Raw genomic sequence first — 18,462 nt, 5'->3', positions numbered from 1 at the left:
GTCCTGGAGCAGGTTATGAGTGATTGGCATTCGGCCAAATGATTAGGGACTGTATTTTGAGTTGTTTTGTTACTAAACAGTATTTTCAGTCGTTTTGTTACTAAACAGTATTTTGATTTGTTTTCTGGCATTTTTTTAGTATTTTGATTTGTAACTAAACAGTAATATTACTAAACATTAATATTACTAAAAAACCAATAATATTTAACAAACAATAATGTTTAACAATATCCTGCAACTCTAGCTAGTCTATCCCACTGTGCTCTTTGATCCGCATACAAGAGGTCTCATCCTTCAATGCTACTTTGACGACATCTACTCCAATTAAGCAATATAGGAGGTACCGGAAAATCTCTAGATAAATCTAGCCGAATATAATGTTGGTAGAAATCACCTAAATGAGCTATAACAATCTCTCGTTGTGGTCGTGTAGCAGTTGAGGGTGCATACAGCGATAGCACAGTACCACATGAAATTAAGCTCTCTCCATTCCCGTATCCGAAAAAATACAGCCGCATTATATAACGAAGCAATCAGATACAAGTCTTCTCAAGCTGTCAACTAATGTGCTATTTTACAATGACCACCATCCTAAGAAATCTGCTTGATTGCCGCATCAATTCCGTCAAAGTAAATTGGCTCATATACTCTACGTTTAGCAAAAATTTCATTTGCTATACTCACTCTTACTATATGCCAACTTTCTTGATCGCCGAATACTCAGTCCGTCACAACGCGGAACCCGCAGTTACCATCGCCTATGACGTCGAGATATGCTTCAATATATGGTAATAATCAATCTCGTCACCATTCCAAACTCCAACTGGCTCCTGAAAATAAATGAAATTCATGAATATTTATAGCAAATGTACGTTAAACGGCTGAAAAATGGACCGAAGGAGTTGATTTTATCAAAATTTGGAAACTTTATAATATATTTCTAAAAATATAGATGGACTGATAAGTGTAATATACATATCATTAGGGATTAATAAATTATTTAGCCTTAGGTAAAAAAAATTACCCTAAATATTAACTTTTTAAATTATACTAGCTATTTTTTTTTATGAAATACTAATTAGACTAATATAACATATTCTAGTACATTATATGTTGAATTAGAAATTTTAAATTAGGTCAAAACATTATTAATTATAAACTGATATGGTATGTAAATATAAATATCTTATATTATGAAAATTAAACCAATTTAACATTTTGTAGTACTCTTCAAATCAAAAAAAAAAAAACATTTTGTAGTATGTTAGCTGAGACTTTAGAGCATCTCCAACAGCCTTTTAAGTTGGCTCTTAAGTTAAAATTTGAGGAGGGAGAATGAAAATTCATCTCCAACAGCCTCTTAGTGGCTCCTCAAATCACTAAGAGCCTCTCAATCCTCTTTATTAATAGAGAGCCTCTTTCCACCTCTTAGTGCCTCCTAACTTTATTTTTTATTAACAATTTATTATTGATATGTCTCTCTCCTCACACTATTGGTAATGTAACAATAAAAAATAATCTTAATAATAAAATAATAAATAAGGAGTGAATATAAGGAGCATTATTGGAGATGATATATCTTAGCCACTCTTAAATCACTAAGAGTCAATTTTTTATATTATTTTTAGAGATCTTACTAAGAGTCTCTTGGAGATGCTCTTAGTCTATAGCTAAAGAATGACATGTCAAAACGTTTTTTTTTTTTTTTTTTTTAGTAATTAAAAACGTTTTGGTTTCTAGTAATGGACAGGAAATATGTGATATCAGTAGCAAAGTTGTGAAAGAAATAATGAAAATCTATATTAAATTGTTATAAATACTAGATTAAATATATAATAAATTAGAAATTAAAAATGATGGATCTAACAACAAAATATAAGATCAATTTTAATCATGTACTAGTACAATCTTTGGTTGATAATAAATAAGAAGAAAACATGTATGATTTAGATAATTAATAAATTACATACATAGTATACAAGAAATTATTAGAAACATCTGGTTCTTAATATCAAATGAAAAACATATGATACATATTTTTTCATGTGTAATATGGATCCACGTATATTATAAGAAGTCTCACCATTTTATTTATTAAACATGATCATAATATTTGTGTCTAAATGTGAATTAGAATTTCTTCAAGTGACATGGAAGTCCATATATTTAATATAAGAACTCATCGTTACATACTCTATTTCATTTCATATTTTTGTATACACCCTTTAAGAGAATGAGGAGAGAGAAGAAAAAAAGATAGGAGAGAGAAGAGAGAATTTGTCGAATTTTGTATAAAATAATAATAATAAAAGTTGGGCAAATTTGTCATTTGCAACGCTAGTAAATTAACGATGTCAACTTAAAAGTCTCGATTTTGATAAAAGTGATGACTGCAGTCATGTGTTTATAAAATAGCACATGCACCCATTTGTAAAATAGTGAAAGCATGTGTTATATTTATCAGTTGTCCAAAAAATTAATAGACATATAGTTAACTGATTTTGATAGACTAATTAATAGACATTTTTTTTACAAAGATAAACTTTCAATTAATGAGAATTAAGATATAAAGCATTAAAAAAAGAAAATGAGAGTCCTGAGACCAAACTATAAACCCTAATATAAAATAACTACGTCAGCTAGCTGGTGAGCAATTTTATTCGAAGAGCGACTAAAATAAGAGACAACAACATCATTAAAAAGATAAAAAGACCTTTACAATAAACTAAAATAAGACTATAAGGAGAAACAAAAGAAGATTGTTGCAGATGATCCACAACAGTAAAAGCGTTTGATTCCACCATACAACTATTTTTTTTAACAGCGTTACGATTTTGGATTGATTTTGCTAACGAAGCGTATCATAAGGTATCTCTTTGCAAATTTTTAAACTACGGTTTATGTTAGAAAATGACCCAAACCATAGAATTTATTTTTGTATTTTTTTTAATATTACTACTGATTTGGAGACAATTAGATAAATAACATTTTTCAGAACATAATGTGGCAGATGCTATAGCGATTTAGCAAGCACTATCGTAGATTAAATTGTCAGATAGAAATAATGTGGTAATTCAATCGAATTGCCTTTCGGTTGTTCAAGCCATTAATAATTCGGCTCACTATTATCATATTTGGCCGACGTGGTTTAGGAGTGTGTCAATTGTTGGATTAAAAGCCATAATGTGGGCTTTACATGTATAATATTGTAAATAATGAGTTATCATAATGTTAGTCCGCTAAGTGATCTAATTTAGTTTATGGGACTGATTTGTATTACGGGTATGGACTTAATTATGTGTAGATATCTGGTTGTAATTATCTAATTCTATGATGGGCAGAATAGTAATTACACCCATTATATTTTACTATAAGTAGGGGTTATGGTCCCTAGGACAGACACTTTACTAATTCTACATTCTCCCCAATCAAAACATAGAGATTCAAGTCGTGTATTGTCCTAGAAGACCAATAAACCCAAGACAATGTCGATTACGTTCAATCCGCTGCGTTATGGATTCAGGTACACTTCCGTTATTGATCCCAATGAATTAACATGAGTTTAGATCTTGTGGTTCTATTGAATAATCTACAGATTATTTCTAACATCAATTTCATTAAAGAGTTAGATAACGTATCAATCTCTTATGTCAAGCATTCAGCAAATTATACAGTCCTTTGCTTAGTTAAGACGGTGATTTATGTGTTTGTTCGTGGAATGTGAGAATGTTCACCTCATTTTTTTATAGATGTATTGGTTTCAGATTTAGTTTAATAAAATTTAAAAAGAAAAGATAAATAACATTTTTAAATGTATTTGCGTAAAAGATATTTTTATCATATGTATACAGTTAATAAAATTTTTTTAACTAACATTGTCATGCTTAAAGTCAATATGTCACATTAATAAAAATCAATATTTCATTATATCGCATCAATAAAATCAACAACTTAACATGTCACATCATCAAATTCAAAGTGTCACAGTTAGTCAAATTCTTTTTCTTAATTATGTAAATCACTTTTCTTGAAAAAAAAATACATTCATAGTACTTACAAATTGGTAAATCGTTTTTTATTTTACTTTCTCTAAATTGAAAATAATTTTTGGATGAACGATGATGCATTCTCATTCAGTAGTTGAATTATTCATATTAAAAATATTTTTGAAACCTAAAGAATGATTTGATAAATGATTCTAAAAGTTTTAGATGTTTGGTTAGGAAACTAACTTTTGCTTTTTTACATATGAAAAATAGTTTTTTTTTTTTTACAAAAACAGTGTTTTTTTTGGAAAATTAGTTTTTTCTAACAGCGAATAACAACCAACGGATAAACCAAATAGGCTTAAAAAGTAGAATCCTTTGATAGATCATGACAACATGAATATTTCTTTTTTGTTTGTTACTTTAAGTGATAAATATAAGAATGCTTGATTAAGATTAAGAAATAAATGCCGACAATTATTTGAGATAAAGTGTCAAAATAGTCACAAAGTTTGTGGGGAAGAGCTAATTTAGCATTCACGTATAAAATAATACAATTCCAATCCCACGTTTAGCAAATGACAAAATCAAAGGTCTTATTAACACAAATTAACACATCAGATGTTGGTGCCATTAACTCCTCTACACCTAGGCGCCACATCATATTTCCACCAACATTAGATGTTGGGTTCTAGGTGTAGAGAGGTTAAGAATACCGACACGTAAGAGCATCTCCAATGGAGTGTTATAAAAATATAAAATAGTAAGCAATTTCAAAAGTTGACACTATGGTCCTACAAATCATTATTTTATATATAATTTATTTTAATTATAAATATTGTAATAAAAATGCATCAACATATCAATAGTAAACAACTATATCATTTTTTATATTAAAAAAAAAAGTTAAGCAACCTTACCAACAAGGTTGTCAAAAAGTGACAAAATTACTTAAAAATCTCAAGCACCCAACATCACTCCAGTAGATGACACTCTTTGAAAGTTGCTAAATCCATTGCCACATCATCAAGCACTCAATCAAACACCCTCTATTGAAAGAGAAATTATTAGGAGCACCCAGTTCTCTATGTCAAATGGAGGACATCCCATACATATTTTATCATTTGTAATATGAATCCACATATATTATAAGAGGGTTCACTCTTTTAAATATTAGATGGGTCACAATACATGTGTCCAAATGTGAATTTGGGGTCCTCCAAGTAACATGGAAGACCCAATACTTAATACAAGAACTCCTATAGAAAATGTTCTAATGCATCAATTTCTGTTAGTGAGGTGTTCAGTTGCGTAACTTGATAAACTTTGAGATTGAAATTATACTGTTTTATAGAATGTTAAATTAGTGTTTCCCTGAAACTTATGACTATTTTAATACCTTAATTTTAATTATTTTGAAAGTAAAATCAGCTAACGTCTACGAGCAAAACCCGAACTAAACACATCCAAAATATGAATTGAAAAGCTACAAAACACTCATTTTTAGCCATTAAAGCTTCTCACTAAGAGAAATAAATAAACAATGAAAGCATAAATTGATCTAATTGACTATACTTGAAGTGTTCATTTTGTTTTGTAAAGCTTATTTAGGCCTAAAAATGGCCATATTGACAAATTAAAGGGAAAAAGTCAACCCATAGTGTATGAAGGTGTAGGCAAATTAATGACAGTACTCTTCACCTTTGTCATCATATCAATGCTATTAGTTATTCCTTGAGACCCTATTCCACTGTCCTTCACACCCTGCATTTTCAAACAAAGATGATTCTAATTAAACAATGGTTTGCAGCTATGTTGCACGGAAACTTTTTTTTAATAATATTTTTTTTGCGTGTCCATTTTGGAAGTAGAAACTTCGGGAAGCTAGTACAATATGTTTTCGGATGCGTGTATTTAAATATTGAAAATAGAAAATGTGTTTCTGGTTTAAGAAACTGTTTTTTCCGGCAAATGCATTCTCACTGTCATTCTGGCTAATTCAAACTTCCTCTTTAGCTTTAACTTCTTAATTGATGATAATTTTTAGGAAAAAAATATAAAAATAGATCTTATAGTTTGGCCAATTTGTAAAGACAATTCTCGTAATTTAAAAGTTTCCAAACAGCGATTTGTACTTTATAAATTTTGCAGTTAAAGAATATGTTGTCGATTTTCCAGCCAAACAATACTTGTGATTTAGTTAATTTACAAAATTAGACCTTGAATTTTGAATAATTTGCAAAGTTAGTCTTTTTAAATGCTCCAAATCGCTCCGTTTTGAAGGTAAGTATTCTCGACAATAATTTTTTAAAAGAATAACTGAGTTTGTAAACTGTAAAAAGCATAGAGCATGTTTACAAACTTTTAAACCACAAAAAATTTCTTTATAAATCGGTCAAATCATAAGATTTATTTTTATACTTTTCTCCAATTTTTAATCCACAATTTCAAATTATTTCTATTTTTCTACTCAGGGTTATAATCATGTAGAGTATAGATCCTAACTTTTTTTTTTATTATACTTTTAATATTTATAAATATGTTCCTACATTTTTAAAATTTACACATTACCCATGTTTCTAATTCCTATGTTTTTTAGAAATAAACCGTCATGCAACATAGAGTGTGCAATGAGGTATCTAAAATTGTCATTTGCCCTCCACAGTACCATTTGGTAATATTTGTCCCATGAGGTATTTCATACGTGACATTTAACCAATTTTGGATGAAAATTTAACTAATTTGTTAATTATTGTCACATAACACAATATTTAATACGTGATATATACACATAACAATTGTTTTAATTATTATTTTTCCATACAGACTTAATATATGGATACATAAAAAAATGATTTCTTATTTATCCACATATTAAGTCTATATGGATTTTTTTTAAACAATTGCCTCGTGTACATGTCACGTGTTACAAATTGTGTCATGTGAAAAAAAAATAACAAAATAAATAATTTTCTATTCAAAATGGATTAAATGTCAACTATCAGAATATCTCGAGGCAAATGTTCCCAAATGATACCACCAAAAGGGGCAAATGATAAAATTTTGAATACCAGAAGGGACAAATAAAGCTTTAATCCTTGAATTTTTTTGGGTACCTTAACTCTAAAAATAAAAGATACATATACAAGTTCAATGGAATTTTCCAGTGACCAATGAGTGCTCAAACCCTGTCCCCTTAGATTGATCCTTGATGATGTTCAAATTTGTTATATTTGTCAAACTATTTGTATTCGACACAATGTGCCAATCGAGCTTGTGTATTTCGAGTTCATGATATTCGGCTTGACAACATAACACGAACCTAATATAAATTTAATGGTGATGAGTAATTTTTTAATTAACACGAAATTGATACACAATTTTTTATATCGGGTTAGAATTGGTCTGCTCTCATATTATTATTATTATTATTATTATTATTATTATTATTATATGCTCTCATATTTTTATACATAGTCATAATTAATGTAATAAAATTACTATTCTCACCGGCGATCATGACTCAAACCTCTCATATTTTACATGTCATCCTTAATAGTATAATTAAAAATTACACGTAACCTCAGAGCACATTACATGAACCTAACATGATATTAACAGATTAGAAGTCTTTTAAATAAATTTCGGGTAAAACTTTTGAATCATCAAGATTAACCTCTTAATCCCAACATAACATGTATTACCATATCCGAAAATATTTTTAAACGACACCATTAACAGAGATAGTAAGATCACACGAACACAACACGAGATAACAGTTCACCTGGAATGGGAAGTGATCAGGTCCCCTAGCTGGTGCTGAATTGATCTGAACCGTTCCTGTCTCCATAGCATCACTGATCAAAATTGCTTTGTTTATATCTCTTGTAAACACACATCCCTGCAACAATATTGCAGCAGCTTAAGGCTTAGATATCACCAGTAGCGGAGCCAAAAATAAATACTCGAGAGCCAATGGACGGGATAATATTAACTATTAAAGATTTTTTTTGAGTAAATTGTATCGACGGTCACTGAAGTTTGGGGTATATTTTACGAAGTTAACTGAGTTCATTTTCTTCCACTGAATTATTGAACTTCAAATTTGATTCAATAAAGTCATTTTGGTCCGTTTATGCATAAAAAACTCATCAGAATGTTGACGTGACACGTAAAACAGTTGATTATATGCTAATTAAATGCCACGTCAGACAAGGATACGATTTTTTTTTTTTTTTGTGGTTTAGGATTCACCATGTGGCTGCCATGTCATCCATAAAAGTCAGATATGTCCTACGTGATGCTTAGTTGGAATATAATCAACTGTCTTCTGTATCACATCAATATTCCAGTGAGGTTTTGTAGAAATTAACCGGTCAGCGTGAAGTCAACACAAAGTCAACGCTCCACATCAACAATTTGACCTTCCTAAAAGCCAAAAGTTGACCGGTCAACGTGCCACATCAGCAATTTTAACTTTTAGGGAGGTCAAATTGATGACGTGACATGTTGACTTCGCGTTGACCGGTCATAATTACCACGTATGTTACTCCAAAACTGTTTTGAGAAAAAACATCTGCGCTCGGCAAATTTTCTGTCCGTATTCTGTGTTTAACCCACAAGCTACGTCCAAAAATTGGTGTTAGACTGAATTTTCGCGACAATTCCGTTGCAGATTGCACTTGCGGACGAAAGTTTTCGCGATAATGGCCATACCTGAAGACCGAAATTACTAGCATTACAATGGTTGATTCCTTCTTGAACAGATTTTATCCTGATAACCGGTAAAACTGGACCAAAAGGCTCTTCCCATGCTATTCTCATTTCCGGCCGGACATTATCCAACAAAACCGGCCATATGAGGTTGCCTTCTCTTTTATATTCGTGACAAAATGTTGCTCCTTTCTGCTTCGCATCCATCACCAACCCTTCGATGAAATTCGCAGACGACTCTGTAACAACTGGAGTTATATCGCAGTCATCCTCAGGCGGTCCAACAGTTAATTTCGCGACTTTTGCTGTAACTTTCTCGACAACAACATCAGCTACCGATTCCATCACTAAAACGACCTTCACGGCCGTGCACCTTTGACCACTGTTTAAAATGACAATCAAATGATTTGAAATCTATATATAACTTGAGAAGTTTCGAAACATTCGCAATGAAAGTTCCTTTCGTTTACCTGTATGAGAAGCCTCCTTTAACAATATTTGCTGCAACTAAATCCAAATCTGCATCCTCTATAATGATACAGGCATCTTTACCACCCAATTCCATCTGAAAAGGTACCATTCCCGCCTTCTTCGAGATTGCTATGCCCGTGTCTCCGCCTGTGAAGCTGATCAAACAAGGCTATCAGATAGGAGAATAGCTTCAACCGGAAAAGGTAAACGAGTTTGATATCGAAATATCACCTTATACAGTTAACACCTGGGTGCATTGTGAGGAAGTCACCGATCTCCGAACCCTTTCCCGTAACACAGCTAATAAGGCCCTTGGGAAAACCAGCCAAGTGAAAGCAATGCATCATGTGAAGTGCAGCTACTGCACCCTGCAAGGAATTGAGGCGTGATGTCGTTAATATAATTAGAAACGACCCGATAACATATGATGAAATGAATTATCTATATAAGGGCAGCCCGGTGCACTACGCGTCTCCGCTAAGCGAGGGTCCGGGGTCCCACCACAAGGGTGTATTGGGGACAAACCTTCCCCTGCCAAGTTTTTTTTGGCAAGAGGCCGCTCCTAAGACTCAAACCCGTGACGTCTCGGTCACACGACAACAATGTTTACCATTACGCCAAGGCTCACCCTCAAATGAATTATCTATATATACAATATAAAAGAACTATTATAACATACAGTTTGAACATGCACTGCGGCAGAGTTACAGGGGGCACAGAGGGTTCCATTGACCCTCCAACTTAGGGGAAAATAAATAAAAATTACAATTACCGACAGATATTTCTGCGCTCAATGTTAAAGCTCCGTCCGTAATTATAGTCTATTCTCAACAAATTTTGTAGTACTGACGGACCTACGACGGAATTGTCCATCGTTGATGCTTAGTCTACAAAATTTTTGTAATTTTTAACAGTTGTTGTCCATGGACACCCGAAAGTTTTGTTCTAGCTCCGCCACTGAACATGAAAATGAGCAGTTAATATTGGATCAATACCTGGGTTGGAGGCTTGAGCACAAGGGCGTTTCCGGAAATTAATGCAGGAGCGAGTTTCGAAACAGCAAGATTGACCGGATAGTTGAAAGGTGGGATAGCTAAAACAACGCCTAGAGGAATCTGCATATCAGAAGTGCAAAATTACACATTCTAAATTAAACTTCAAATCAAATCACGTTACGGAAATTGTTGCTCGTTTGGTCTCCTTTTTACCTTTCTTTTTTGTTGTTTTACTCCAAACAATAGATATATCGTATTCAGTTAACTTATGATTGAAAAACAATTGTTTATAGCTATTTTTTACTTGGCCTCTGACCTATCAAACATATTTGCATTTATCCGCTAACCTATTATTTTTTGACATTGACCTATGACGTATAACAACCAATCACATTTGATCCAATTTAGATGGAAATTAGTGCGTATTTAAGAAGACACGTTAAATTGCGCGTTAGATGATTGCTAATCAGGTGGAGAAGAACTGAGTTCTCCAAGGTTGTAGAAACAAGTGGTTTCGGGTGTGAAATATCATATGTAAATTTAGGGAACTAAGCAGATTGCCGAATAGTTATGTCGCGATTAGCAATCATCAAAAACGAACATTTAACGAGTCTTCTTATATACATATTAATTTTCATTTAAATTAGACCACATGCAATTGATTGATACGCACCAGGGGGTTAATGTCACGAATTAATGATCAGGGTTCAAAAATAGAAACATTTTTTATAGGTTATGAGCCAATGTCACAAAACGTTAGGAAATAAAAGGCGGCCCGGTGCACTACGCGTCCCTGCTAAGTGAGGATCCGGGGAGGGGTCCCACCACAAGTAGGGCTGTAAATGAGCTGACCCGCTCATGAGCGGCTCGATAAAAGCTCGGCTCGACTCGGCTTGATTTGTAAACAAGCCGCTCATGAGCACGATTTATTGGCTCAATTCATAAACGAACCGAGCTTGAGCAGACCAAAGCTTGCGAGCAGGCTCAATTAGAATATTTATGAACAAATTTTAGTTTTGTAGAAAACTATATAGTTTTGTGTTAGTTCACAAATATCTAAATTAATATTATTTCATTTGTTATTAGATGAGTTCGTTCACAAACATAATAAATGAGTAATAGACGAACTATTTGTAAGCATCTTGTTTATTTATTCACGAACTTTGCTTGTGAGCTTATTTATGTACACAATTAAAGAGCTATTTGTGAGCAAACTTCATAAATATAATTAACGATTTACTCACAAACAATTCACGGTTAAATAATTTTCTTAACAAACCAAGTTCAAAAAGGATTTTGGGCTCAAAACAAGCTTGAAGCTCGACTCGAGCTCGTTTATTTTCTAATGAGCTGAGCCGAGCTTGAGCAAGCTAAAGCTCGGTCGTTAATTTTATAGCGAGCCGAGCTTGAGCAGGTCAAAGCTCGGCTCGGCTCGATTACAGCCTTAACCATAAGGGTGTATTGGGGGCAAGCTTTCCCTGTCAAGTTTTTTAGTAAGAGGCCGCTCATAAGACTAGAACCCATGACCTCTCGGTCACATGACAACAAAATGTTAGGAAATAATTTCCCAAATTTCCATCCAAATATATGAAGTAAGAAGGAAAAAAGGCAGATTACCTTAGAAGTGAGACAGTATTTGGTTCTTTCATTGCCAGGAAAACTATCAGACACCAAAAACTTGCCTTCTCCAAGAATTCTGACCCCTTCTTCAGCACAATATGACACCAAATCTCCAGATCTCACTACCTATTTCAAAAAACCAGATATCAATAAATCATGTTTAAGCATGATTTCAATATAGTCGTTCCGCTCAATTTGTGTGCGAAACTCACTGGTATATTGACGTAACACAGAAGATAGTTAACTATATGTCAACTAAGTATCGTGTCAGGCTTTTATGGCTGACGCGGAAAAAACGTGGCACATAAGAAAATTAAACAAAAATAATCTTTTTATTGCTTAGAATGTGCCATATGACAAATATACGACTGCCACGTTTCTATTTCGTCAGCTATAGACATGTCCAGCGTGGCATTTAATTGGTATATAATCAATTATCTTTAATGTCATGTCAATATACCTGTGAGTGTTTTGTATACAAATTAAGCAGAATGATCTTATTGGAATCAAATGTAACTATTATAAGTTCGGTGATCTTTGCGAAACACATTTGAGACTAGGATTGTTAATTTCTAACACGACAATACAATTTATTTCTTTTGGTTTAGACCACATGTTGAGATAATCCTGATCAGGAATTAGTCACAGTTAAGACTCAGCACCCATCCCTACAGGTGGGAATTGAACCTGAAATCTCTTCCTACAAACTCAGATTGCGTTGCCAACTGAACCTTGTAAGTACGACAACACGATTTACGGAAACAATCTTCTTTACACTGTTATCATTTATGTGAATTTATATATTAGATATAAGGCTTATTACATCAGGGTTCCCGTCAACCTAGCCAGAAAAATCGATTGACCATCTGAACTTTAAGGATTTCAATTAGCCCTCCCCCTAAGTCCACGTGGCAACGAGAGTTTTGAAAAATTAAAATGTGTATCACCTTAAGCAAGTTCAGGGAGCCAATAGATCGTTGTAACCATTTCAACAAGTCAATATCTCATTTGAAGCAAGTTTAGGGCGAATAGCTCATTGTAAGCATGTTCATGAAGCTAACAAGACACCTTTAAAGTTCAGATAGCGAATCTATTTATCTGGCGAAGTTTAGTGGACCTGATGTAATTCAGCCTCAGATATAATATGTTGAACATATAAATCACCTAACATGATTATGACACGATATGATATGGCAATCCATTTGATCAATTTCACATTGGCATTTCATCAAACAATAAGAGTGCATAAAAAACATACTTCAGTGACTGCATCTTTAGCTGGTTTTGCAATCTCTTTAACAAGACACTCAGCAATCGGAGCTTTGTGTTCTTTCAAAATCGCTGCTGCTTTATGAAGCAACTCAGCCCTTCTCCAAAGTGGAGTTTTCGCCCATAATTTCTGTGCTACTTTTGCTGATTCTATCATCTTGTTCACCTCTTCTTGAGTACAAGCTGAGAAATAAACAACAAATCAACCAACAACATCCTAATTACGGATCCAGAATTCGCTGATAGTGGTGTTTAGATACCCTCCGCTGATCAATTGATTTTTTTTTTTTTTTTTGTGCTCTTACAGAAAAAAGAAATTCCATGAAGTTTCCTGGCTGTCAGTGGATGCTCAACCCCTTTAGCCCGTCAAAGCATATAATCAGTGATGGATCTAGAGGGGCTAAAGAGGGCTTGAGCACCCGGAAAACAATGAAAGCTGTGTACAATGATAATGGGTAGGGGAAGTCCGGAGCAAATTTGGAAGAGGGCCATTGAATTTACCGGGGATTATGGAAAATATGACGCCAACACCATTTTATTTTATGGTTTTGTACGACTGTTCATGTTAGTCGACCGTGAATCATTTTAGGATTAAAGCTTTGTTGTTGTCTGTAAAAACATCTAAAATACATAAATTGTGCAACCATTGATCAACATAGAGTATCTAAACACTCTATCAATGAATTCTGAATCGGACACTTCAAATAATTATCATAAAATTAACAACATAAATGAGAAATTAACCAACAAGATCCTGCTAAATTGATTTTTTTGGTGCTTTTGCAGTAAAAAATGAAAGCTTCATTCACATCTTTCATGAAGTTTTCTGACAGACAGTGGGTGCTCAGACGATGAAACACTTGTGTACAAAGCTTTAATTTTTGTTTAATACAAAAGCACCTAAAAATACGAATTAAGCACCCATAAATCAACAAAGAGTACCCTAAACACCCTTATCAGTAAATACTGAATCCGACACTTCATATACTTATCATAAAATCAACAACAAAAATGAGAAATTAACCAATAAAGGTACCGTGTAGCAAATAGTTATTAGCTGTTAACTGATTTGACTAGTTGATCGTGTAAACTTGTTTGGTAAAATAACAAATAAGGGCATTGGTAAAGTCTTTATTTGGGGTTAGAGAGTAGTAAATAGGGTAAAAATATCATTTAAAGAGATTGAGTAATAAGTTAATTAAAAAAGCTCGTAAAATTAGCTTTTTTTGACTCGATAAGCTCTTTCAAATCTCTACCCACCAAACACCACTGTTAGGAGTTTGGCTAGTCAAAACCTATAATTTTGTTAAAAAAAAAAAAAACTCTTTACCAAATAGGGCCAAAATCCATTGATATAATCGCTAACCGATCTAGGATTCAGTGACAATGATACTCTCATGATTCATAACTACTCCATTGAAAAAACAATTTCAGAAATTTTCTGGCAATCAATAGGTGCTCAAACTCTCTGTCCCCTTGACCCGTCATTGTATTCATCAGTGACGGATCCAAGGGTCTGTCAGAAAATGTTGATCACCTATAGATCAGCAGAGAGTACTCTAAAGACGCGTGTTAGTGAATCTGAATCCGTAATTGTTTAGAATTGTGAGAAAATCAACAAGGGAAATGAGAAATTACCTTGGACATTGAAGTGGGTATTTCTAGTGGTGGGATTGATGATTGGTACTGATTTAGCAGAGGAAGATATTTTCCATTCTCCATTTGTGTAGAATTTGTAAATTCCAGTATCATTATCAAGAATTTCAGCAAAAACTCCAGTTCCAGCCATTTTTGGAGTAGTTAGTAAGTGAAGTTTTCTGCTGAGTTATTGAGCTAAATTTTAGCTCTTTTAGTTATGATTTTATAAGAAAGGAGGGATCTTTACTGCTTTTTAGGCTTGACCCTTTTCAAAGCAATTGTTTTCTTTTGATCATTTCTTTCAAAGGGTAAATTATATATATGGTCCCTGAATTATATCGTTTTTAACAACGTGCTCTTTAACTTCATTTTTTGATATAAAAAGAGATAAAGGTACAAAAATACGATTAATATTGATAAATTGGGTCGATTCGAGAAATAATTTGTCAAATTATCTTCCCACTCATGAATTTTGTCATCTCTAAATTCGTCTGATTTTATTACAGATCACAAATATATGTATACACATGAAAGAAAAAAATTATATTGTGTTTCGTACCAATTAGACAAAAAATATCCAAATATTTCGTCAAATTTAAAAGTATAAATAATTTATTAGTTCCTATATGGTTATCTAACACAATGTAGTCCAAGAATTTTAATAATACTGTTTAGTTTTTAACTTTTGTTTTATTCAGCAGTTTAGTCCTTAAATATTTGAATAATTATTTTTTCCCTTTATAAGAGACTAAAGTTTTTAATGGAACACAAGTTAAGGACAAAACGGTGTGTTATTTTTTTTTTTTGGTAAGAACCAAGCGGTGTGTTATTAAAATATGGGGACTAAATATTAAGTTAGGCAAAATTGTAGGACTAATAAATTATTTACCCAATTTAAAAATAATTAATCTCCAATTCTATTTGAAATTATAGAAAACATAAAAAAATTAAGAACCCGCTGATACACAACTAATGCAAAATATGGTAACATAATTGATAACATCGGGATATTATCGCAAGGACCAAATGAGATAATCGCCTCAAATATGCCACGTGGCATAGGAAACCGCCCGGCGGATCCCCCTGGGTTAGCTCTAAGAGATCCGTTGGCGGATCTCTAAGGCGAATCTCTCCATTTACTTAAGTAACGGCTAACCGTCAACTCGGCCATAATGATCATTAAATGAATCATTAATAGTCTTAACCCGCCAGGTTAAGAGTAACTTGTAACCGCCATTAAATGAGCATTAATGGAGACTCTCTAGTTACCTAGGAGTTACAAATCTATCTACTATAAATAGCCTACGTCTAGGCTATCAAGGTACATTCACTCATACTTACTTTTCGCTAAGCTTTGTCCATTCAGTTTATTCGCCATATTTGTTACTGACTTTAGCATCGGAGTGTCCCCGGCCGATCCCAACGACGCCTCACAGGGACGTGGTCCGATCAGAAGTTTCATTTGTGTTATCAATTGGTGCGGTGAACGTGGAATCCTTGACCCAATAAAGGATTTTCGGTCACATTGAAACATCATGAATGATGAAATACTAAATCCCTCCTCAGGGATCGAGTCGCCAGTAATCACACCATCCAGTGCTGGGCACACGGGTACGACCGCTCCCATAATGAATATCGATGGAAATATGCCCCCAACATCCTTCCTTGATATGTGTGTTCTGGATATCGAGGCGCGATATGGGATTGAAATTGGAGACCGCCTTCGAGCGTTCACAACTATTCCTTATAGTAGTACGGTTTCTACGTCAGTGGTCTCGTCTCTACCTCCGTTAAACTTTGGTCTAGGACCAGGGGCTCGTAGCTCTTCATTCCTTCAAGCTCATAATGTTGACTCTACGGTAACTACCACGGCGCCAAGTGGATCACGACCAGTTATGAGGGAGCTGTTTCCTGGCGAAGGAAGCCGTAGGAATGACGTGGTCCCCCCTGGCGGATCAGAAGTTCCAAGGTTTAATCTTGATGGGCCGAATGTACCCAGACGACCACGGACGAATTCGTCCCTTGGGGGATTTAAAGAGCCCATTCATAAAAAGCACAGAAAGAACAAAGATAAGCAGCGAAGATCTCCTTCGCCCCGGCGAATAAAATCTTCACGCCGTGGCAGATCTCCTCCATCTACTGGTCGTAAAAAGAGTAAGAGACCGGAAAAAACATCTCATTTAGGAGGACCGCCACCCCATCCATCCTCGGGAACTGTTGGACACACTCTGACGGGAGGTCAACAAGGAGGAAACGAGCTGAATCCTCCAAACAAAGGAAGTGGGGGAGGAGGCAATGGAGGAGGAAGGGGAGGCGGACGAGGAGGACATTCGCCATCGGATTCATCGTCCGAATCGAGTTCTTCATCTTCTCCGAGCAGATCGCCACGAAGAGATCATCCCAGGGCGGAGCCGGAGAATTTTGATGACAGAGTCAGAGCCCTAGTGCTTCAAATGAATGAAGAAAATGCTAGGCATAATCCATTCGCCAACAGGGATTCGCCTTTTGCGGCTTGGATTGAAGCAGAGGAAACGGAAAGAGCGTTTAAAATCCCTAATCTGGCAATTTATACAGGTAAGGACAACCCGGAAGCTCATGTTCGAAAATACAGAATCATGGCCAGACTCAATCGAGCCACCGAACCTGTGCTTTGCAAAATGTTTGTCACCACGTTAGGAGGTCCGGCTTATTTGTGGTTTCAATCCCTACCTCCAGGCTCAATAAACAGCTTCGATCAATTGAGCAGGGAATTTTGTGCTAAATTCGCCGGTTGCATTCCTGCAGTGGTGAAATCCGGAAAGCTTTTTGAGTTAAAACAAAAGGCGAATGAATCCCTCCGAGACTATGTAGACACTTTCAATCAATTGTGTATACAGATCGTTGACGTAGACATCTCCGTAGCTGTGGAATGCTTTGTGAGAAATACTACTTGTAAAAGTTTGCAAGAAGACCTCATCCGCAAGAAACCAACCAGCATGGCGGAATTAATGGAACGTTGCAAAGATTTTATAGAGGTAGATGATATTCGCCGAGGCTCACCATCATCGCCAAAGAAGGATCGAGGCGAATCCCGCTCCCGAGACCGAGATCGGGACAGAGACAAACGTCAAGATTCTCCTCGAAACAAACGAAGAGATTCCAGGAACAAATCAACATTTGTCACCTCCTTCACACCTCTTAATGCTTCTAAAAGTGAGGTTCTTATGTGGATCGAGAACAGCCAGCACAAACGGAACATTTCATACCCCGAGCCAAAAAGGGGGGAGTATACCAATAAAGGCAAGGATCCTAAAAATTATTTCAAATATCACAGGAAAAATGGCCATGATACGGATGCTTGCTGGGAGTTAGCTCGAGAAATTGAACGACTCATTGAAAGAGGTAAATTGGATCGGTTCATCCAAACGGAAGGAAAAGACGATGATAGATCCAAGGAGGATTCAAAGAAGAAAGGAAAGGGAACTATTAATGTCATAGCTGGCGGACCTGGTTATCAGCCAGCATCAAAAAAGGCAAAAATGATCAACCTTGATGGGATATCGTTAAATCGCCCTTTTTCAGACGCAGGTCTGGAGATTGCACCCCATGCGGATGCACTGGTCGTCACAATGATGGTTGAAGGCTGGGAAATTAGACGGGTGATGATTGATACGGGAAGTTCATGTAACGTCATCACTCGAGAAGCATTCATCAAACTCAAAGTTGATCCTGTCCAAGTGGAACCAACTATGGTCGATATTTTGGGAGTCACTGGTCATACCATTCAGACG

The 18,462-nt window shown here is 34.8% G+C and overlaps 1 protein-coding gene across 1 annotated transcript; it reads right to left on the bottom strand.

Annotated features, from left to right (window-relative positions):
- Positions 1-5,519: 5,519 nt before the first annotated feature.
- LOC136203376 (NADP-dependent glyceraldehyde-3-phosphate dehydrogenase-like) lies at positions 5,520-14,912 on the bottom strand. The gene is made up of 9 exons (XM_065994506.1): positions 14,693-14,912; positions 13,044-13,237; positions 11,783-11,911; positions 10,166-10,285; positions 9,402-9,538; positions 9,170-9,325; positions 8,703-9,081; positions 7,771-7,887; positions 5,520-5,750 (listed from the first exon to the last, which is right to left on the bottom strand). Exons 1-9 carry the CDS (start codon positions 14,841-14,843, stop codon positions 5,637-5,639), a joined length of 1,497 nt encoding a protein of 498 aa, XP_065850578.1. The 5' UTR covers positions 14,844-14,912; the 3' UTR covers positions 5,520-5,636.
- Positions 14,913-18,462: the final 3,550 nt, after the last annotated feature.

The sequence above is a fragment of the Euphorbia lathyris genome, chromosome 8, assembly GCF_963576675.1.
Source record: "Euphorbia lathyris chromosome 8, ddEupLath1.1, whole genome shotgun sequence".
NCBI lineage: Eukaryota > Viridiplantae > Streptophyta > Magnoliopsida > Malpighiales > Euphorbiaceae > Euphorbia > Euphorbia lathyris.
Note: the sequence above shows the minus strand (reverse complement) of the source record. Positions and strands in the feature narration are given on the sequence as shown.